This window comes from Cibotium barometz, chromosome 11 (genome assembly GCF_041138505.1).
Source record: "Cibotium barometz isolate CiBa-2024 chromosome 11, ASM4113850v1, whole genome shotgun sequence".
Classification (NCBI taxonomy): Eukaryota; Viridiplantae; Streptophyta; class Polypodiopsida; order Cyatheales; family Cibotiaceae; genus Cibotium; species Cibotium barometz.
In genome coordinates, this window is record NC_141056.1 from 14,019,917 (window position 1) to 14,037,322 (window position 17,406).

At 44.6% G+C, this 17,406-nt stretch overlaps 1 protein-coding gene across 10 annotated transcripts in view; it reads right to left on the reverse strand.

The window, feature by feature from the left end:
• Positions 1–17,406, reverse strand: part of LOC147633792 (uncharacterized) — a 145,849-nt gene that overhangs the window by 15,605 nt on the left and 112,838 nt on the right. For all 10 annotated transcript variants that reach the window (XR_015266926.1, XR_015266928.1, XR_015266929.1 and 7 more), the window contains exons 22-24: positions 16,185–16,248; positions 15,812–15,940; positions 15,564–15,681 (exon numbers count right to left, since the gene is read on the reverse strand). Coding sequence is in view for 6 of the 10 variants with exons in the window: in XM_086804841.1 (XP_086660967.1) it covers positions 15,564–15,681; positions 15,812–15,940; positions 16,185–16,248 (311 nt within the window). In the remaining 4 variants the exon portion in view is untranslated. The remainder of the gene's footprint in view (positions 1–15,563; positions 15,682–15,811; positions 15,941–16,184; positions 16,249–17,406) is intronic.

Sequence of the window (17,406 nt, forward strand, 5' to 3'; positions counted from 1 at the left end):
CAAGCACATGAACATGTATGTTGAGGATGTTCAAGCCCCCATGCATCTTTGGCGTGCAAACATAACTCCATTTGAGAAGAGGCACCGCCTTACGATCAAGTCTGGTACGCCAAAGACATTCTATCGCTCTGGACATAAACTGCTGAATGTTCAAAGAGGACCAAGGAATGAGTGGAAGATGAAATTGCACATAAGCCATAATGATGGACTGGACAATCCGAAGGCAAACATGAAGAGGCCAAGTGGAAAGTTTCCAGTAGTTTAGCTTATGGTAAATCTTTTGAAGCACCCGCTGTCTCTCCTGTGCCAAGGAAATGTGCCAACCAATGGGATACCCCAAATGCCGCACCACATGATCAGGAGGGAGCAAAAGGCCCGGCCACAAGAAACGATGCCAGTCACGCTCATGCAAAGGCAGGAGTTTTGATTTTGCAAAGTTAACTTTTAACCCAGCCGCCAAACCATACAGATCAAGGGCTTGCATAAGCTGCTGAAGATCTGGTTGAGAATTGCGCAAAAAGAAAAAGAAAAAGGAGTCATCAACATAAGCCTGGCTAACAAAAGGCATCGCCACCCCCCCCCCCCCCAAGAATAGCAATGCCATGCAAGCAACCAAATCAGCAAAATAGTGTTGGACAACACCATCAAGCTACTGCTTATTGTCAGTCCAAGTCCGATCATGCCGTTGTACCCAATGAAGGGAATGCATATGCCGGGAATTGTGGAGGCTTTTGAAAAAAGCCTTAGAGGAGCAACCCTTATCCCGCAATGCTTTACGACGAGAACAGACTTGCCATTTGTGGAGTTTATGTTTATCATTGTCAGCCAAGCAATGATGTGCGGATTGAAGGCATGATTGCTCAGCAGTAGAAAGGGCATGTTGCTGGCTAAGATCTGTAAGCTGCTGTAGTTGAGACTTAGCATTGGCCACCCGAGTTCGTAAGCCTCCGACGTAGCATTTGCCATAGTCTCGGATAACATCCTGCATCCCCATGGAAAAACGATCCCATGCCCAATCAAGATCGACAGAAACACGCAAAACAAGGCGATCAATGAGTCCATGTACCATGAACTGGAAGCACTGATGCTTGAGATAACTATTATTAACCAGCAACAGCCTCTTGCAAGGCAGTGGCACATCTTGTGGTGGGAGACCAAAATGCAACGTCATACAGAACGGGTAATGATCTCACACACACACATATATAGTCACAAGAAACGTTTCGAGGTTTTGAAAGTTTTCTTCGAAAGGTTTCGTCCCTCACTAAAAAATCCATAGGTTTTGAAAAATCTATATTATATAATTCTATGATTCTATATATATACATACATATATATATATATACATGTAGATATATATGTATGAGCACAGACACACACACACACACACACACACACACACACACACACACATGTACACACATACATATATATACACATATATACACAAATATATACATATATACACACACACACATATATACACATATATACACATATATACACAAATATATACATATATACACAAATATATACATATATACATATATATTTTTCCTCATACACATATATACATATTGGCATATATTTGTACGTATTGGCATCTCTGATCCTGGTATCTCATGACTCTAGAAACTGGTCCAAAGCCCACTAGAGAGGAGAGCAGCGGAGACCAGATTGACCAGAGCTTATGCAGCATTGGGAAGACTAGAGAGGATGTGTTCGCAGGTTCAGTTTCAGGAACCTCGAACAAAGCTCTGGCTCTTTGACACTTTGGTCACATATATACACACATACATATATATACACATATATACACAAATATATACATATATACACAAATATATACATATATACACAAATATATACACAAATATACACATATATACACAAATATATACATATATAGAGTCATGAGATACCAGGAGCTCCTAATGGATAACATATGGGAGGAAAACTCCAGCAACAAAGGTAAGCATCATACACATCACTATCCAAAGATGTCTCTCATCGGTCGATGGCGGATATCCTCAATGTCCTCCATGGTGAGTACTCTGACTGGACGTCTCCCATGCCGTGCTAGTATGGTCCTGATCCTCTGTTGTAGTCTCCGCCGGTGTCGAGATGGGCCTCTCATCTTGGGGCGCCTGGACCGCCCCAGCTCTATAGCCCGATCAATCAGTGTACCTCTGGTGCGGCTGTACTCTGGGGCTAGCTGCAATGCCTGCTGACCTGACTGCTCAATCTCTGGTCGAAAGAAGTCTGTAATCTGCCTCTGTAGGTGTCTCTCCCTCTCTGATCCCCTCCCTCTCAGGAGACCCTCTCTATGTCTACGCAGCTCCAGCAAGTACAATCCGAGGCATCTCTGATCCTGGTATCTCATGACTCTAGAAACTGGTCCAAAGCCCTCTCTGAACAGGCAGTGAAAACGGTCTCGTATCTCATAATATACTGGACAGTGACATATGTAATGTAACTCTGTCTCTGGCTCCATCTGGCACAACTGACAAATCCTGGCCTCAGCTGGTACTCCTCTGAATCTGCCAGTCTCAATCTCTAGCTGGTGTGAGGATGTGCGCATCTGACCAATAGCACACCGTACCCCATGAGAAAGATGAGTATCCATGTAGCTGGGTCTAATCACAAACCCATCCTCCGTGAGCTGGAGAAGATGATCTCTATAGAAAGCCATCTTCGTACCAAGCTCGTGTGTCGGCTGTATCCATGTCCTCCTAGTGTCCAGCTGAGTCAAGTCTTGCCTGATAAGTCTGGTAATCTCTGCCCGTGTGAGAGAGAGGGAGGGTGCATCCAGGGAGTACTGAAATGGAGGTAGCCTGTCCATACTAAAGCCATGCAGTTGGAACCAAGCTGTCATCTGTGCATACCAACATGATCCGTCTCCCTGTGATACCAACTGTCGTGAAGACTCCAGGGCTAAGCGAGCATATCTGTCTCTAGGGAGAGCCCAAGTGCTATGTATAAAGGAGACTGATCGAGTGAGTGCCTCTACTACCAATGGGGGGGCAGCCATCTCTGCACGGATAATATCATGTGGTACGGAGGCCTTGGCCCTAATCATCCGGGAAATCATAGAAACCAAGGACCTCTCCATACGTCTCCATCCATCAGTGCTACCAGCTCGGCTGTGGTGATCCACTGAGGGTCCCCATATCTCCACTCCATACAGCATGGCTGAAGTGACCAAAGTGTCAAAGAGCCAGAGCTTTGTTCGAGGTTCCTGAAACTGAACCTGCGAACACATCCTCTCTAGTCTTCCCAATGCTGCATAAGCTCTGGTCAATCTGGTCTCCGCTGCTCTCCTCAAGGAAAATAGTGGGCCACTAAAAACCACACCAAGGTAAGTATATGCATCTCTATACTCCACCGTCTCCTGACCATATGTAAAGGTGGGCATTGATCTCCTAACCCACTGTGCTGTGGTGTTAAACACCATCACCTTGGTTTTACCAAGGTTAACAGACAATCCACTGTCCTCTGCAAACATGTGCAATGCATCCAAATGACGCTGCATCCCCTCTGGAGAATCTGAGATCAGCACAATATCATCAGCATACAATAACAGCGGAATCCATGTCCCTGCTAGCTGTGCTCCTCTGTCACCCTCCCGCTCTACATAGTCCGAAACCTCATCCACATACATCCCAAATAAGGTGGGGGAAAGAGGGCAGCCCTGTTTCACCCCAATAGTGGAGTGAACCATCTGAGATATACCCTGGGTAGTACGTACCTGCCCCACAACTGTCCTGTATAAAGCCATGATTCCCCAAATCAGCTCTGTGGGCACTCCCATCTCCTGTAGTCTGCGCATCAGTCTGGCTCTCGGTACTGTGTCAAAAGCTTTGCGGAAATCCACAAAGCAACAATAAATCCTCCTGCCATATAATCTGCCCTCCTCAATAATAGCTCTGAGTGTCAAGATATGGTCAAGAGTGGAGAAACCTCTCCTGAACCCTGCCTGCCCTGATGCACGTATGCCCTCTCTCTCTGCCCATCTACTCAACTCCTGCTCAAGAATAGATGCATATAATCTAGCCAATGTGTGACCAATCATGATGGTACGATAATTACCAGGAAGCATAGGATCCCCTGACTTGAAGATAGGCACAATCGTGGACATATTCCAAGTCTCAGGAAAACCCTCACACATGGCTCGGTTAAACATCATAGCAATAAGCTCTGCAAGCATATCTCTGGCATGAATAAAGTGCTCTGCTACCAAACCATCATGATCATATGCTCTCCCAGTCCTCATCCTGTCAATAGCTTTCCTTACCATCTCAGCAATAAAGAAAGCACACGTCTCTGGGCATGGCTCCGATGGGGCTGGCAGGGGCGGCTGTCCTGGTGCTGTGTACAGGGATGCTGCATACTCACCCCAAATCTCTGTGGAAGTAATGGCTGGTGATGGTGAATGCTCATGGAATAGTCTCCATGCCTCGCCTGAGTCCTGACTCATAAACAACTGGTACAAATCCCTCTCTAACTGAGCAAGATAAGCCCTCTTCTTCTGTCGCACTAGGTGCCGGAAGGTAATCCGTGACTGTCTGTGAGTGGTAACACCCATGAGCACCTCTCTCTGTAATCTGATCCTCATCTCTCTGCACTCCTCATCATACCAACTGTTCTGGGGCATGTTCCCAGATCGTCTCTGTGTAGGTTGACTATGGGGATATGCCTCTGATGCTGCAGCATGAAGCGTCTCTATCAATATCTGAGTGAGCTCATCTAATGGCCGTCCCGGCTCCTCGGCACATAGGCGTCTGTATATCTCATCCGTGTGTACGGTGTCAGTCTCCCTCGTAAAGGTATAACGAGTGTGTGTGGAGACCTGTCCCAATGGAGCGGTGCTGAACTGAAATGTGAGAGTGAAGGACAAGATAGCATGGTCCACTGCTATTCCAACCGGCCTAGTGCCTAACATAAAATCCTGAAAAGAGGGAATGAGACTGGGCTGAGCCATAACATAGTCCACTATACTAGCACCATGCCGATGTGGAAAGCTAGTGAAACCGCCCGATGTCGGGAATCTCTGTAGGCCATTCAGGATGTGCAGTCCCCATGTCTATCAAATACCGCCCATACACTGTATGTTCCTCATCCTGTGAGAGTCTAGATAGGCCCATATCCCTAACATCAAGCTCCCTCAACATCTCCTCTGAGGTATCATAAAATACTGTCTGGTTATGGGCGGTCCTGGCATTGAAGTCCCCCAAGAGAATGATGTCACCATCCCTGGAGAACTCCCAAATGTCATCATCCAAAATAGAAAAGGGAGACTGCCCGCTAGGTGATGCATACACTGATGTACTAGGAGCAAAATAGCATATAGCAATGTAGAGATATCTGCCGGTCTCTGCCCTCAGTCTAACCCACATGTACCTAGCCTGCTCATCTCTGCGGACTATATGTATCAGTGGCTGTAGCTCCTCTCTAAACAATACTGCCACTCCTCCAGAGCCCCGTCCTCTATGCTCTGAACGAGTCTCCTGTCTACAAGCTGTCTCCCATCGGTATCCACTAACATGTGGCATGGACTGTCCAGAAGCCATCATGATGCATCTCACAGTAGAAGATGATGTCCCTCCCAATGAAACTATCCTCAAAAGCCCCTACATCAAGGCGTAGAGATCCATTACAATTCCAAGTAGCAACTTTGAGTGTAGTCCCATAGGTCTCGCGCCGTCATGAAGAGCGCCTCTCCATAATCACCACTCTACCATCTCTATAGAAGGCCACTTTCCCTTTCTCTCGGGCTGCCCTTATCTCGGGCATTACTTCTTTCATGTGGGCAAGTTACGAGAGTGTGAGGTCATCTCCAAGAAATATTCCCGTTTGCTTGAGTGTAGGACGTCTCTTCAAGAAGTCCTTCTTCGCTTCCATGGAGGGGAAACGAATGATAAGTGCTCTCTCCTTAGAAGAAGATTCGCCACTACCTTCCCTCTTCTTTCCCACTCTCCATGCCTTTGTGTGCGTGGCTTCAATGCCCATCATAGAGAAGAGCTCCTTGGTTTCCCCTTCCGCATCATCACGGTCTTTTAGACCGGACACTCGTACATGTAAGGCCCGGGTCTTCCTCCTTTGCTCCTCTTCAAGGGTCATGTTGATGATGGTGGGAGTGGGGATGGGTGGCGATTCTTTACCTTTCCCTTTCTTGGCGACCTCGATCCATTTCTCGGCCTCGTCCATCTTCTTTTGTGTCTTTGTGATCACCTCCACCCATGAAGATGTCTTCTCTTTATGTTGCTCCTCCTCCTCTCGAATGATCCTCATTTGTTCCTTGATGGTATTCAGCTCTTCAATCAAGGAGGGCTGAAATTCTCCATCCTCAAGCTTGCTTTATGAAGTGGCTTCCAACTCCTTTTTGAGGGCTGAGATTTCAGCCGCTTGACTTTTAGCATGCCGTTTGGCCTCCACTAGTTCCTCCCTTAAGGCTGAAATCTCAGCCTTTTGCTTGGAAGATCTCTCTTCGAGCTCTTGGATTTTGTCAAATCCCTTCTCGAGTTTGGAGAGGCGGTTTATGATTGCGGTAACGGAAGAGTCGACCATCTTCTTGTTTTCTTTGATAATTGTGCCGAGCTTGTCCTCCACCTTCACGAGCTCCTCTTTAAACCCGGTCTTGGCCATGACTTTTTGCAGAACTTCCCACAGCCAATGGACTGAAAATTAATCCATGACAGCAGTACGAAACAGCAGCAACAGGGGAGGGGGGGGGGTCAAGTCATGCAGGGGGAAAGGGAAAGAGAGGAGATTCAGCAGAGAGAGAGAGAGTTATGTTGCTGCCTTGGGGGCCTGAGGAAGGGTGGGTGGGAACAGGGAGGCAAACCAACGAAGAGAGAGAGAGAGAGAGAACGGGCGGCCAGCGGGAGGGATGCGGAACAGAGTGAAGCGGGAGAGAGAAAGAACGTAGGCGAACCAGCGAAGAGAGAGAAAGAACAGGCGGGCAGCGGGAGGGATGCGGAACAGAGTGAAGCGGGAGAGAGAAAGAGCGGGAGGGATGCGGAACAGAGTGAAGCGGGAGAGAGAAAGAACGTGAAAGAACGTAGGCGAACCAGCGAAGAGAGAGAAAGAACAGGCGGGCAGCGGGAGGGATGCGGAACAGAGTGAAGCGGGAGAGAGAAAGAACGTAGGCGAACCAGCGAAGAGAGAGAGAGAGAGAGAGAACGGACGGCCAGCGGGAGGGATGCGGAACAGGGTGAAGCGGGAGAGAGAAAGAACGTAGGCGAACCAGCGAAGAGAGAGAAAGAACAGGCGGCCAGAGAGAGAGAGAGAGAGAGAGAGAGAGAGAGAGAGAGAGAGAGAGAGATTTTATTAACGTCTTCCAAAAGACCGAACTCGGCCTATGAGACAAATCGGAGTACCTGTATGGCGTATCCTCTGTCATCTCAACAAAATGAAAAAGTACTGAACAAAAAAAGCTGAATCTGGGTGTGCAGGGGATGGAGCTCTACTACTAGGAGAATGCAAAGCTATATGCATGGAGTATACAATCATGATATGCAACCTAGCTAGCTCCATCTTGTACCATACTGGGGGTATAAAATGGTATACATCAGTGAAGGGGGTGTCCACAGCTCCCTGAAGAACATGCCTGGGTGTGCTCTGAAGCGAGCCAGTCGCTCCGTACCCTCTCTGTGAAACTGAGCTCTGATCTCTGTCATCTCTCTCTGGTATAGGCGTGGTGTTTGAAAGCCAGGTGTCCTCTGTCTCCTGCGGGCTCTAAGTGTCTCTGCTCTCTGGAGAGTAATTCCCTGCCGTGTAGGGGCTGGGGGGGGGGGATGGATCTCTGAAAAAATGTAGTAATCTGTGTCTGTCGCCCCCCTCTGGAGCTGTCTGAGCCTATAATAATGTCTCTCTGTGGCGCTGTATGTCTAGAATGTATCTCCCCAGTATGCGCTGGTCTGCTCCCTCAAAGATCTGGCGTAGGGAATGTAGCTCTCTGAATAAAATGGGATATCTCTCTCTGATGGCTGTATATGCTCTGCATCTGCATACATAATGCTCCTCATTCTCCACCTCCTCTCTGCACAATCTGCATACCCTCTCCTCTCGGGGGATCCGTGCTGCTCTGCCAGTCTCAATCTCCAATCGGTGTGATGAAACTCTGAGCTGACCAATAGCCACTCGGGAGCCGTGGTAAAAAGCCCTCCATGGATCTAGGCCTCTCTATAAATCCATCATCAGTGATACTCATGAAGTGATCTCTGTAGTATAGCATCTTCAGTGGAAGAGGCTGTGGAGGCGATATCCATGTCTCTCGTGTATAGAGCTGCCATAGATCCTGTCTCAATACTCTGTTCCTCTCACTATGAGAGAGATGGATATGTGGTGCATCCCTGTCATACTGGAATGGTGGTAGATGATCCATGTCTAGGCCATGCTGTGAGAACCAATGTGTGAAAGAAAGAGAGAAAGAAAGCTGTATTAACGTCTACTAGAGGCCGAACTCAACCTATGAGACAAATCAATGTACAACTGTCAATGTCTTCTAGATGTCTAGAAAAAAAAGGACAAAATGAACATGAAATAAACTATGAAAGTACTGAGCTAGTAGGGGGGTGTGATGGATGGAGCACTACTGCTAGAGGCTCAGTATGCAACCTATATGCGCAGGGTATACAAGAATGCAATGCAGATCTGTCTAGCTCCAACCAGTACCATAATGGGGGTGTAATATGTGATACATAGGCGATGGCGAGGCAAAAATACCTCGGAGCATGATCTCCGGGTGTGAGTGTATGTGGGCTAGCCGCTCCTGGATATGGTGCTGATGTTGAGCCCGTATCTCTGTGATCTCCCTTTGATGTAGTTTGGGAGTCTGGTAGCCTGGTGCTCTTGGTCTCCGTCTGGCTCGGAGGTCCGCAACCCGCTAAAGTGTAACCCCCTCCTGTGTTAGGATAGGCACTGGGATAGATCTCTGGAAGAAATCAGTGAGCTGAAGCTGTCGCCCACCTCTCCCTGTGGTATGAGTCCGTAGCAGTCTCTCTCTTTGGCGTTGTGTCTCTAGCAAGAACTGGCCAAATCTGCGCTGGTCTGCGGACTCCATGATCTGGCGGAGTGAGGGATGTCCATTGAAGATGGTGGTGTATCTCTTCAATAACCAGTAGAATATGGTGTCACCTCACACATTCCAAGTATTATCATTTTTGTTGTGGCAAGGCATTGTAGAATTTGGGATTTTTTATTATGGGATTGGAAGATGAATAAGATAGGTAATTGAGATTAGGAAGAAAAAGTGATGGAGAAGAAGAGGTGAAAAGAAAAGAGGAAGAGGAGGAGGAGGAGACTAAGACTATGAAAAAGGGGTAACCGAGAGGAAGTGGAAGAAGGGAGGAGGGAGAAGAAGAGGGGATGGAAGGAGAGGAAGAGGAAAAGGAGAAGGAGAAGGAGAGGGCCCATAGGCACTCAACTTGATACAACAAAAGGATCTACTCAAGTTTTTTTGGAGAAAACGATCGGCCAAATTATATATATGCATGCACGCACGCGCAGACACACACACACACTCTTTTTTTTGGGGTAAAAAGCTATGTTCTATTGCTTCACACTATACAAAGAAAGAAGTCCTCAAAAATGAGGCAAACTTCTTGAAGAACAGCCACATAAGTTATAAACACTGAAAAAATGAAGCCAACTAGCCATCTTCGATCTGATGCTGTCAAACAAAGACTGACGCGAGGATTGACGAAAGTAGTGATAGCGTGCAATCCTTACGGAATACTGTCCACAAAGCCCAATATTGAGAAAAGTTAGAAGTAGAGTGGTTTTGCGTGCCAGAACATGATAATGGATATTCAAAATGTTAAGCCCTCCATGCATTTTTGGCGAGCATATGAACTCATACTTAAGGAGATGCAAGGCCTTCTTAAAATGAGAATTTTGCTAAAAGATCTCAATGCTTTTTGTCATAAAACAAGAGATTTGGTTTTTAGACCATGCTAGAAGAGGGAGAAAAAACTGAATGTAAGCCATCAAAATCGATTGAACTATTCTGAATCTGACATTAAGTGGCCAGGTAGAGAGTTTCCAATATTCCAATTTAATCATACGTTTTTGCAACACCCAATCTGTAACATCATGAAGTGAAAGATTCCATCCCATAGGATATCCCAAATGTCTGACATGTCGTGTAGGCGATATGATTTGCCCAAGCCATAAAATGTTGTGCCTTGAGCTTGGCTAAGGGAGAATAGTTTTGATTTTTTAAAATTGACAAAAAGACTTGCTACCATTCCAAAAATATGCAAGGCGTTCATGAGACACTACACATCCAATTGCATATTATGAGGAAAGAACAAAGAGTCATCAGCATATGCCTGAGCAACCAACTACCGACCATCACGGAGACGAAGCCCATGTAATTTGTTAGCCCCAGTGAGCTTATCCATATATGTCAAGAATGGATGTAGCAATAGCATAGAGCAAGGCACTGAGAGGGCAGCCTTGTCAAACAGATCTACCCAAAACCCATTGAAGATAAGCCTTTTCATAAAATGCATCTGGTAGTGCTATCTCAATACACCCAATAATTTATAATCTACATTTTTGGACCGAAGCCCAACTTTGCCATGACTTTTGCAATGTAATCCCATTGGACTGTATGCCTTAGCAATATCTACCTGCAATAAGATCACATCCTGCTTGGTATATTTTGTATATGCCAACATAGACATTAGTAATGTTATCTGTTATTTGTCTACAAGGCACAAAACCATATTGCGCTAGATGGATACCCCTCTTCAAGATCTTTTTTAGGCGATTAGTGATCATCTTAGTGATCAATTTATAAATCATTGACATCGAGGTAATAGGGCGCCAATCAAAAAGTTTTTGACACAAATCCTTTTTTGGCACCAGTCTTATCAGCCCTTCCTATCAAGCACAAGGCATGATGCCTGAATTCCAAGCCTCATTGATCATAAGCAAAAGTGACTCTTTAAGCATAGACCAAAACTGCAAAAAGAACTCCATAGTCAATCCATCTCATCCTAGAGTCTTCCATTTACCAAGCGCCTTTACTGCCCTATTCAATTCCATAGCTGAAAACATGGACTACAAATCAACCGCTTCATCCATATCTACAATGTTGGAAACATGAGACAAAAGCTCCTACCAAGCCCTACGAATATTAGGAGTCATCTAGGGCGGTGTTGCAAAAACATGCTGAAAATGCATAACACATTCATGCTCTAGCTAGTGTATGTCTTGTGTCCAATCGCCATCCTCTTTCATCACTCTATATATACATTGTTTTTGTCTCGAAACATGCAAGCTTTTGAAACAAGCTTTCGATGACCACCCTTATCCCAAAGGGGTTTTTGGCATGATCTAACTTGCCATTTCTGCAATTTCCGATAGTCATTGAGAGCCAATGCATGCTTTGCATAGACAAAATGATCCTCCTCTTCTTGGGATAGCATGCAAGTATGACTGGTCTCCTCCAAAAATTGCAGCATATTCTTCAGCAGATATATGCGTTGTCTTTCTTCCCCCAAATACCATTTGCCATATTCAATGATTAACTGTTTGCATATGGGCAGCAAAATGATACCATGCAATGTCTATGTTCTCATACATTTCAGCTTGTAATGGTCAATGATATCAATAGTCATATCCTAAAACAGTGCATGCAAGAGAGGAATTGTTCACCAATAGAAGCCATTTAGTGGGTAAGGAAGCCTCATCAAGAAGCATATCAAACTACAAACCCAACCAAACCGGTGCATGATCAAAAAGGTTCAAAGAGTAATCAATCCACATACAACACGGAAAAGTGTCAACATGATCTGTATGCAAGAGGTCCAACAATCCAATCTTGTACAATAATCCGAATGTGCATTATGGTGCAAAGTAAAACCTCTCTTATCAGGAGAAGTGCCTGACCATAAATCTCTCAATCCAAGATCACCCATTACATTTCTCTAGGCCACTCTCTCAAAAGCAAGCATATGTGAATGACCCCGAGTATTGTCTTGAGGAGAAGGGGAGTTATTAAAATCCCCACAAATAAGAGTATTCGATAACCAAGGATACCGACTCGTAAAATGCCACAAAAGAGTTCAGCAGGCTCAAACTATAGCGGCATATATAGAGTCAAACTCATAGAGCTCCCCATTGAGCATGCACTATAAAATAATCAGTTTGTCATCAGGGTCATTATAAACCACTGCAAGCTGTAAAATATGCTTGATCAGCACACAAACACCGGAAAAAGAACTCAAGCCAGCATAGTATACATAGTAACCATCAAAGAAACCTGTCTTGCCAACAAATTCATGCCGGTTATGCTCTTGAAAAAACATGATATCACGTTACATCTTATCTTATGTACATAATCCCAAACAAGTCTCCATTTATTAGAGGAACACAAACCCTATACATTGTATGATACGCATTTTATGAGTGCATTCATCATCATCAATAGGAGGAAGTAGATAGTTAAGTAACCATCATGTCTATATCACCCCACAAAGACCAAATGCCACCTTTCACAACATGAGACCAGAGATGCCAGCATCTATCTCTACCGAGGTAGATGCAATACCAGAAGATGAAGCATGAGTTTGCCTAGAGGAGAGATTAGACCAATGACAGAGTTGCAGTTGATGTGGCTGTATAATCTTTCTAGTATTAGGGGTTTGCCAGCCGTCCTTATCAAAAGCAGCTCTGTGCACATCTATTGCAGCTTTGTCCTTAGAAGCCATGTTCTTCTGCACTGTTACTTGGTGAGCTTGTTGGGGTGCTAATTGGGACTGCACAATCCCTTTTCCTCTAGCCTGTATACCAATCCTAGGTCCTTTTTACCAATCTTAGATGGAGGGGCATTATCATTGACCAAAGCTGCTGGCAGCACGGAATCAGCAGGCAAGTGTAATTTGAGGGTAGGATAGTCATCAGCAAAGTTTCCAAATTTGTGACAGCAGAAACAAGCTCCTGCAAATGCGCCCCATTTAAGCTCAAAACATTTTTCTCCCATAAGCACATCATCTACTTCCATACGAATCAATTCAAGGATTCATTTATTCGTGTCCCACAAAACAGAAAATTTATTATGATTACCCATGGCATGGGGGGGGGTGGGGGGGGGGGGGGGGGGGGCGCAGCTAACTGTCCCAAGACTTCGCGCCACGTACGGAAGAGCATCACAGAAAATAACAGGGAAGCCAACAACTTCCACCCAAACCAGACAATGATGCCACACGAGCACTTGATAGTCAGTAGTAGGCGTCCATGGTAGCACATGGACCATCTGCTGACGACATTTGAAATAACTGTTGCTTGAAATCAGGCTGCTTGGGCACCACTTTATAAAAACCACGGGCTGCACAGTAGACAGCTTTCACATGTAAACCTACAAGTATCATGTTTAACCAATGCCCAACATCCTCTGCAGAGGGCACCCGACCCGAAAAGAAGAGAATCACTTTACTTTGGAAAGGATTAGAGTCTTTGGGATAGTGCACTTTAGTGTGGGTTTGGGCTACACACACATAATATATATATATATATATATATATATATATATATATATATATATATATATATATATATATAATATGTATAGATATATATATATCTATCTATATATAATATGTATATATATATATATATATATATATATATATATATAGAGAGAGAGAGAGAGAGAGAGAGACGATTGGTCGGGAGGACTTCAGTGTGACCTTATAGCTGGCGACTAGATGTTCAAAAAATACAAGAGCACCACAGGTAAGGCCACACGCTGCGAGAAGCTTGTCCAAGGACATAGCCAGATTTTCTGGTCTCCCAATTTTCACCCTAGAAAAAACACTGAGGTTTGTGCATTTCAATCACAGGAATGAGATACCATCACTGCCTTACGCTCTTTTGTGGGGGTGAATAGTATCATTGGATGACCCCATTATATGCAGCGACACTTTATATCAGCCACATGGCCACCGATATAGTATTCATTGACACGTGTTTTTAGCATATGTAACTAGTGTTTTTCCAGTTTTTCCATGACTCAGTAATCTCATGGAGATATTCTACTATTGTTTGGTCTCATAGACCGTTTGGGTCCTTTGAAGATGTTAATATAATTTTCTTTCTTTCTCTCCACAAGCACACGCACATGCATGCATATGTACATATGTATGTATGTCATAGTTGCAACAAGAAACGACCGTTGCAGATCCTAGAAACAGCAAAACGGTGTTTCCAAACATTTTGGGCAAAATGGCATGGAAATGGCATCAGTAGCACAACAGCCATTTCATGTTATACTTGGGGTAGAAACAGCACATGCCCATGCGCACTTGTGGGAAACAGGCTACCTGTCCTCTATCAGCTGGATTCAACTCCAAGGATTAGGAATGATAAAACACCCCATTTTTATCCTATCTGTCCCAAACATTGCAGCTATTGCATGAAATGGATGCGCCCGACTTCAAAATCCACAAGAATTGAAACACCCAATTCTAGCTTTCCTCCCAATACTTGATCATCCCCCCCCCCCCCCCCCTCTCCCGCCCCAAAAAAAAAAAAACCCAATTCTCTCATCTCTGTCTCAATTTTTGTTTTTTTTTCCCAAATAGACCCAATTTCCTCCTGCTTTTTTATTTCCTCCGAATTGACTCACTATTCACCATGATACCCCAAATTTTTCATTTGCCCTGGATTGTCCCCCTCTTTTCTCCGATGTCTTTCCCATTTTCTGCGTTTCCAATTAGCTTATATTTATCTGATTTCCCCTCTTTGATTTTCACCTTCCGTTTCCCATGTCGTTTCTAGCTGCTGCCATTTCCCGCTTTGGAGCCATTTCCATTTGCAATGGTACATCCGTTTCTGTTGCTGTTTCTGTTGTATGCAACTATGATGTATGTATGTATGCATGCATATGTTGGTAGGTATCGTGTACACGGATGTATGCATGCATGCTCGCGTGTATATATAATGTGTGTTAGTGTGTATGTGTATGTATGCATGTGTGCATTATGAATCTTTGTGCATGTGTATGCACGCACGCATGCATGTACATATGTATAGGTATGCATCTATCTGTGTGTGTATGCATGTATGCGTGTGTGGCGTGCACAGAAGTACATACATTCGTATGTGCGTACATGGGCATGTGTACTGCTTCTATCATGCACTCACCGGCTAAAAAATTTCAAGACCGGCTTTATTAGACAATCCACTCAATTAACTAGGGGTGCCCATATGTCATGGCCGACAGTGTGTCAGAAAGGAGGTGGTAAGCTGGACCAGTAGATACTGTTTGTTTATCAATCTTGTTGTTTTGCATCTTCTCAGAAACTTTCTTGGCAGAAAAAGAGAATCAAAGGAAAGTTTTTAAGGCACATGAAAGTCTCCACAACTGCAGGATGAGAAGCATTGATCAGTGCCATGGTAGGCCCTCGCTACAGAACACCACCTGGCATGGTCACACCCATCACAACAACACATGGCATGGTGCTGGGGTAACATGGAACTGCAAAGTGGCAAACAGGTAACTATCGCAGTTTACAAATAGATCCAGGAGTGCAAAAGCTTGAGCAGAATACCTGGGTTCGCTTCTCAGCCTCGAGTTCCAAACTGTGCCTCAACTCTCTAGTTTTAGCACGCTCTCTCTCCAGAGTTCTGTGTCGTTCAATATCCCGCTCCATCTCAGCTGCTTTCTCTCTGCAAGAGCAACACCAGAGTTGTGCAAAGGTCCATCCATCATGAATCCCCGTCGCCAGTAACTCAAAAGATCCATGTCTTATGTTAAGTGTCAAGGTGGAAAGTCAAGGTGGAAAACCTTTGAAGTTACCTGTCAAGCTCTTGGAGGAGCTCTACCTCTCGTAATGTCCACTCTTCTAGAGCTAACTGTCGACCACGACGAGCAAGCCTTTGCCTTTCCTTGCGTGCAAGGATCTCTGCTCGCATAGCTGAGCGTTCCCTGGATCAAGGCATTAGATTAGTATGACTATGACTTTCATTAGTGCAGAAGCAGACAATGTATACACCCCATTTCAATATAAAACATGTGCTAATGGGCTCTTGCCTGAGTAGTTTAGCTCAACACAACCCACCCTACCCAAGAGGCTGGAAGATCAAACCATTGCAGCTCATGAAAATATACATATACATACATACATATATGCATGCATACAAGACATGGGTAAAAGAGGTGAAGTATTTACTCTGAAAGAATCTGTGCCCTCACTTCTTGGAGATGTTCCTTCATACCCTTTCCACTTGCTTCAGCTGCCAAAGCACTCAATACGTTAAGGGTTGAACATGGAGTGCATATAATTTATTTATTTTTTAATTTTAATAAGGTCATAGACCTTTTTCCCCTTTAGATACTAGCGATTAGCATAGATCTTTTCCCCCCTTAGATACTAGAATTGAGATGATGATAGAGGTTTAGTGAATAAGATAATTGCGCGCACACACTTTTCTTTTTAGTAATTCTTACATTACCAGTGGGACACCTCATTGCGAGGTGAAAACCCGAAAACCCACAAACAACTGAGGCCCCTATATAGGGCTAGGGATTTGACTGCCTAGAAGCAGTCAAAGAAGGCCATATATTGCTGGTCGTCTATTTGTCGCAAGTTTTGGCAGTCATGTAGAGACCGTCTCAACAAGCGTCAGAAGTAGGCAGATTGATCAAGAGGAATGTGTCCATAATGCATCTGATTTCTATTTTGCCATATTGTCCACAGTGCGAAAAAAGTAGTCTACGCAAAGAATACCCCAAAGTTGGTATATCGTTGTGGAATCCGAGTGAAAAGCCAGAATGTCTTCCCAAATTGAGCTCCCGGGAATCGCATGCAAAGATGCCTTGACAGTCTGTCCAGGAGGGCACGAGAGAAATCACAATACCAAGCAAATGGGGCACTGTCTCATCGTGTAGGATGCAACAGTGACAGCTTGCCATAGCAATGTGCCTCTTTTCCAAGAATACACCGACAGACAAAACTCCCACAATGCGTCTCCAAAGGAACAGAAAGAACTGCAAACTCATGCGTCTCAGCATTTATACGACATTGAACCACCAACCAGCAACCATCTAGGTCATTATGGGCTAAGACCGGTTGTAACTCATGTTTGACTAACAAGGCAACTCTTGAATAGGCACCTAGGCCTGCATAAAAGATGCCATAACTAGCAAAGTGACCTACTGTGCCATACGAACTCATTTTGATTATATCTGGTTTCGTCATATTTACATGCACCAGAAACGCCTCCATATATTTACATCAAAGAGGCCATTGACATTGTACGTAAAGTATTTAAGAGGGATTACCATGAAAAATATGTACAGGAAAATAGATGGCCTGCTCAGGCATCTGCCATTTGCATGTGTTCGCCATTATGATTATGTAACATATTTTCTTGCAGTGCATGTGCCTGCAT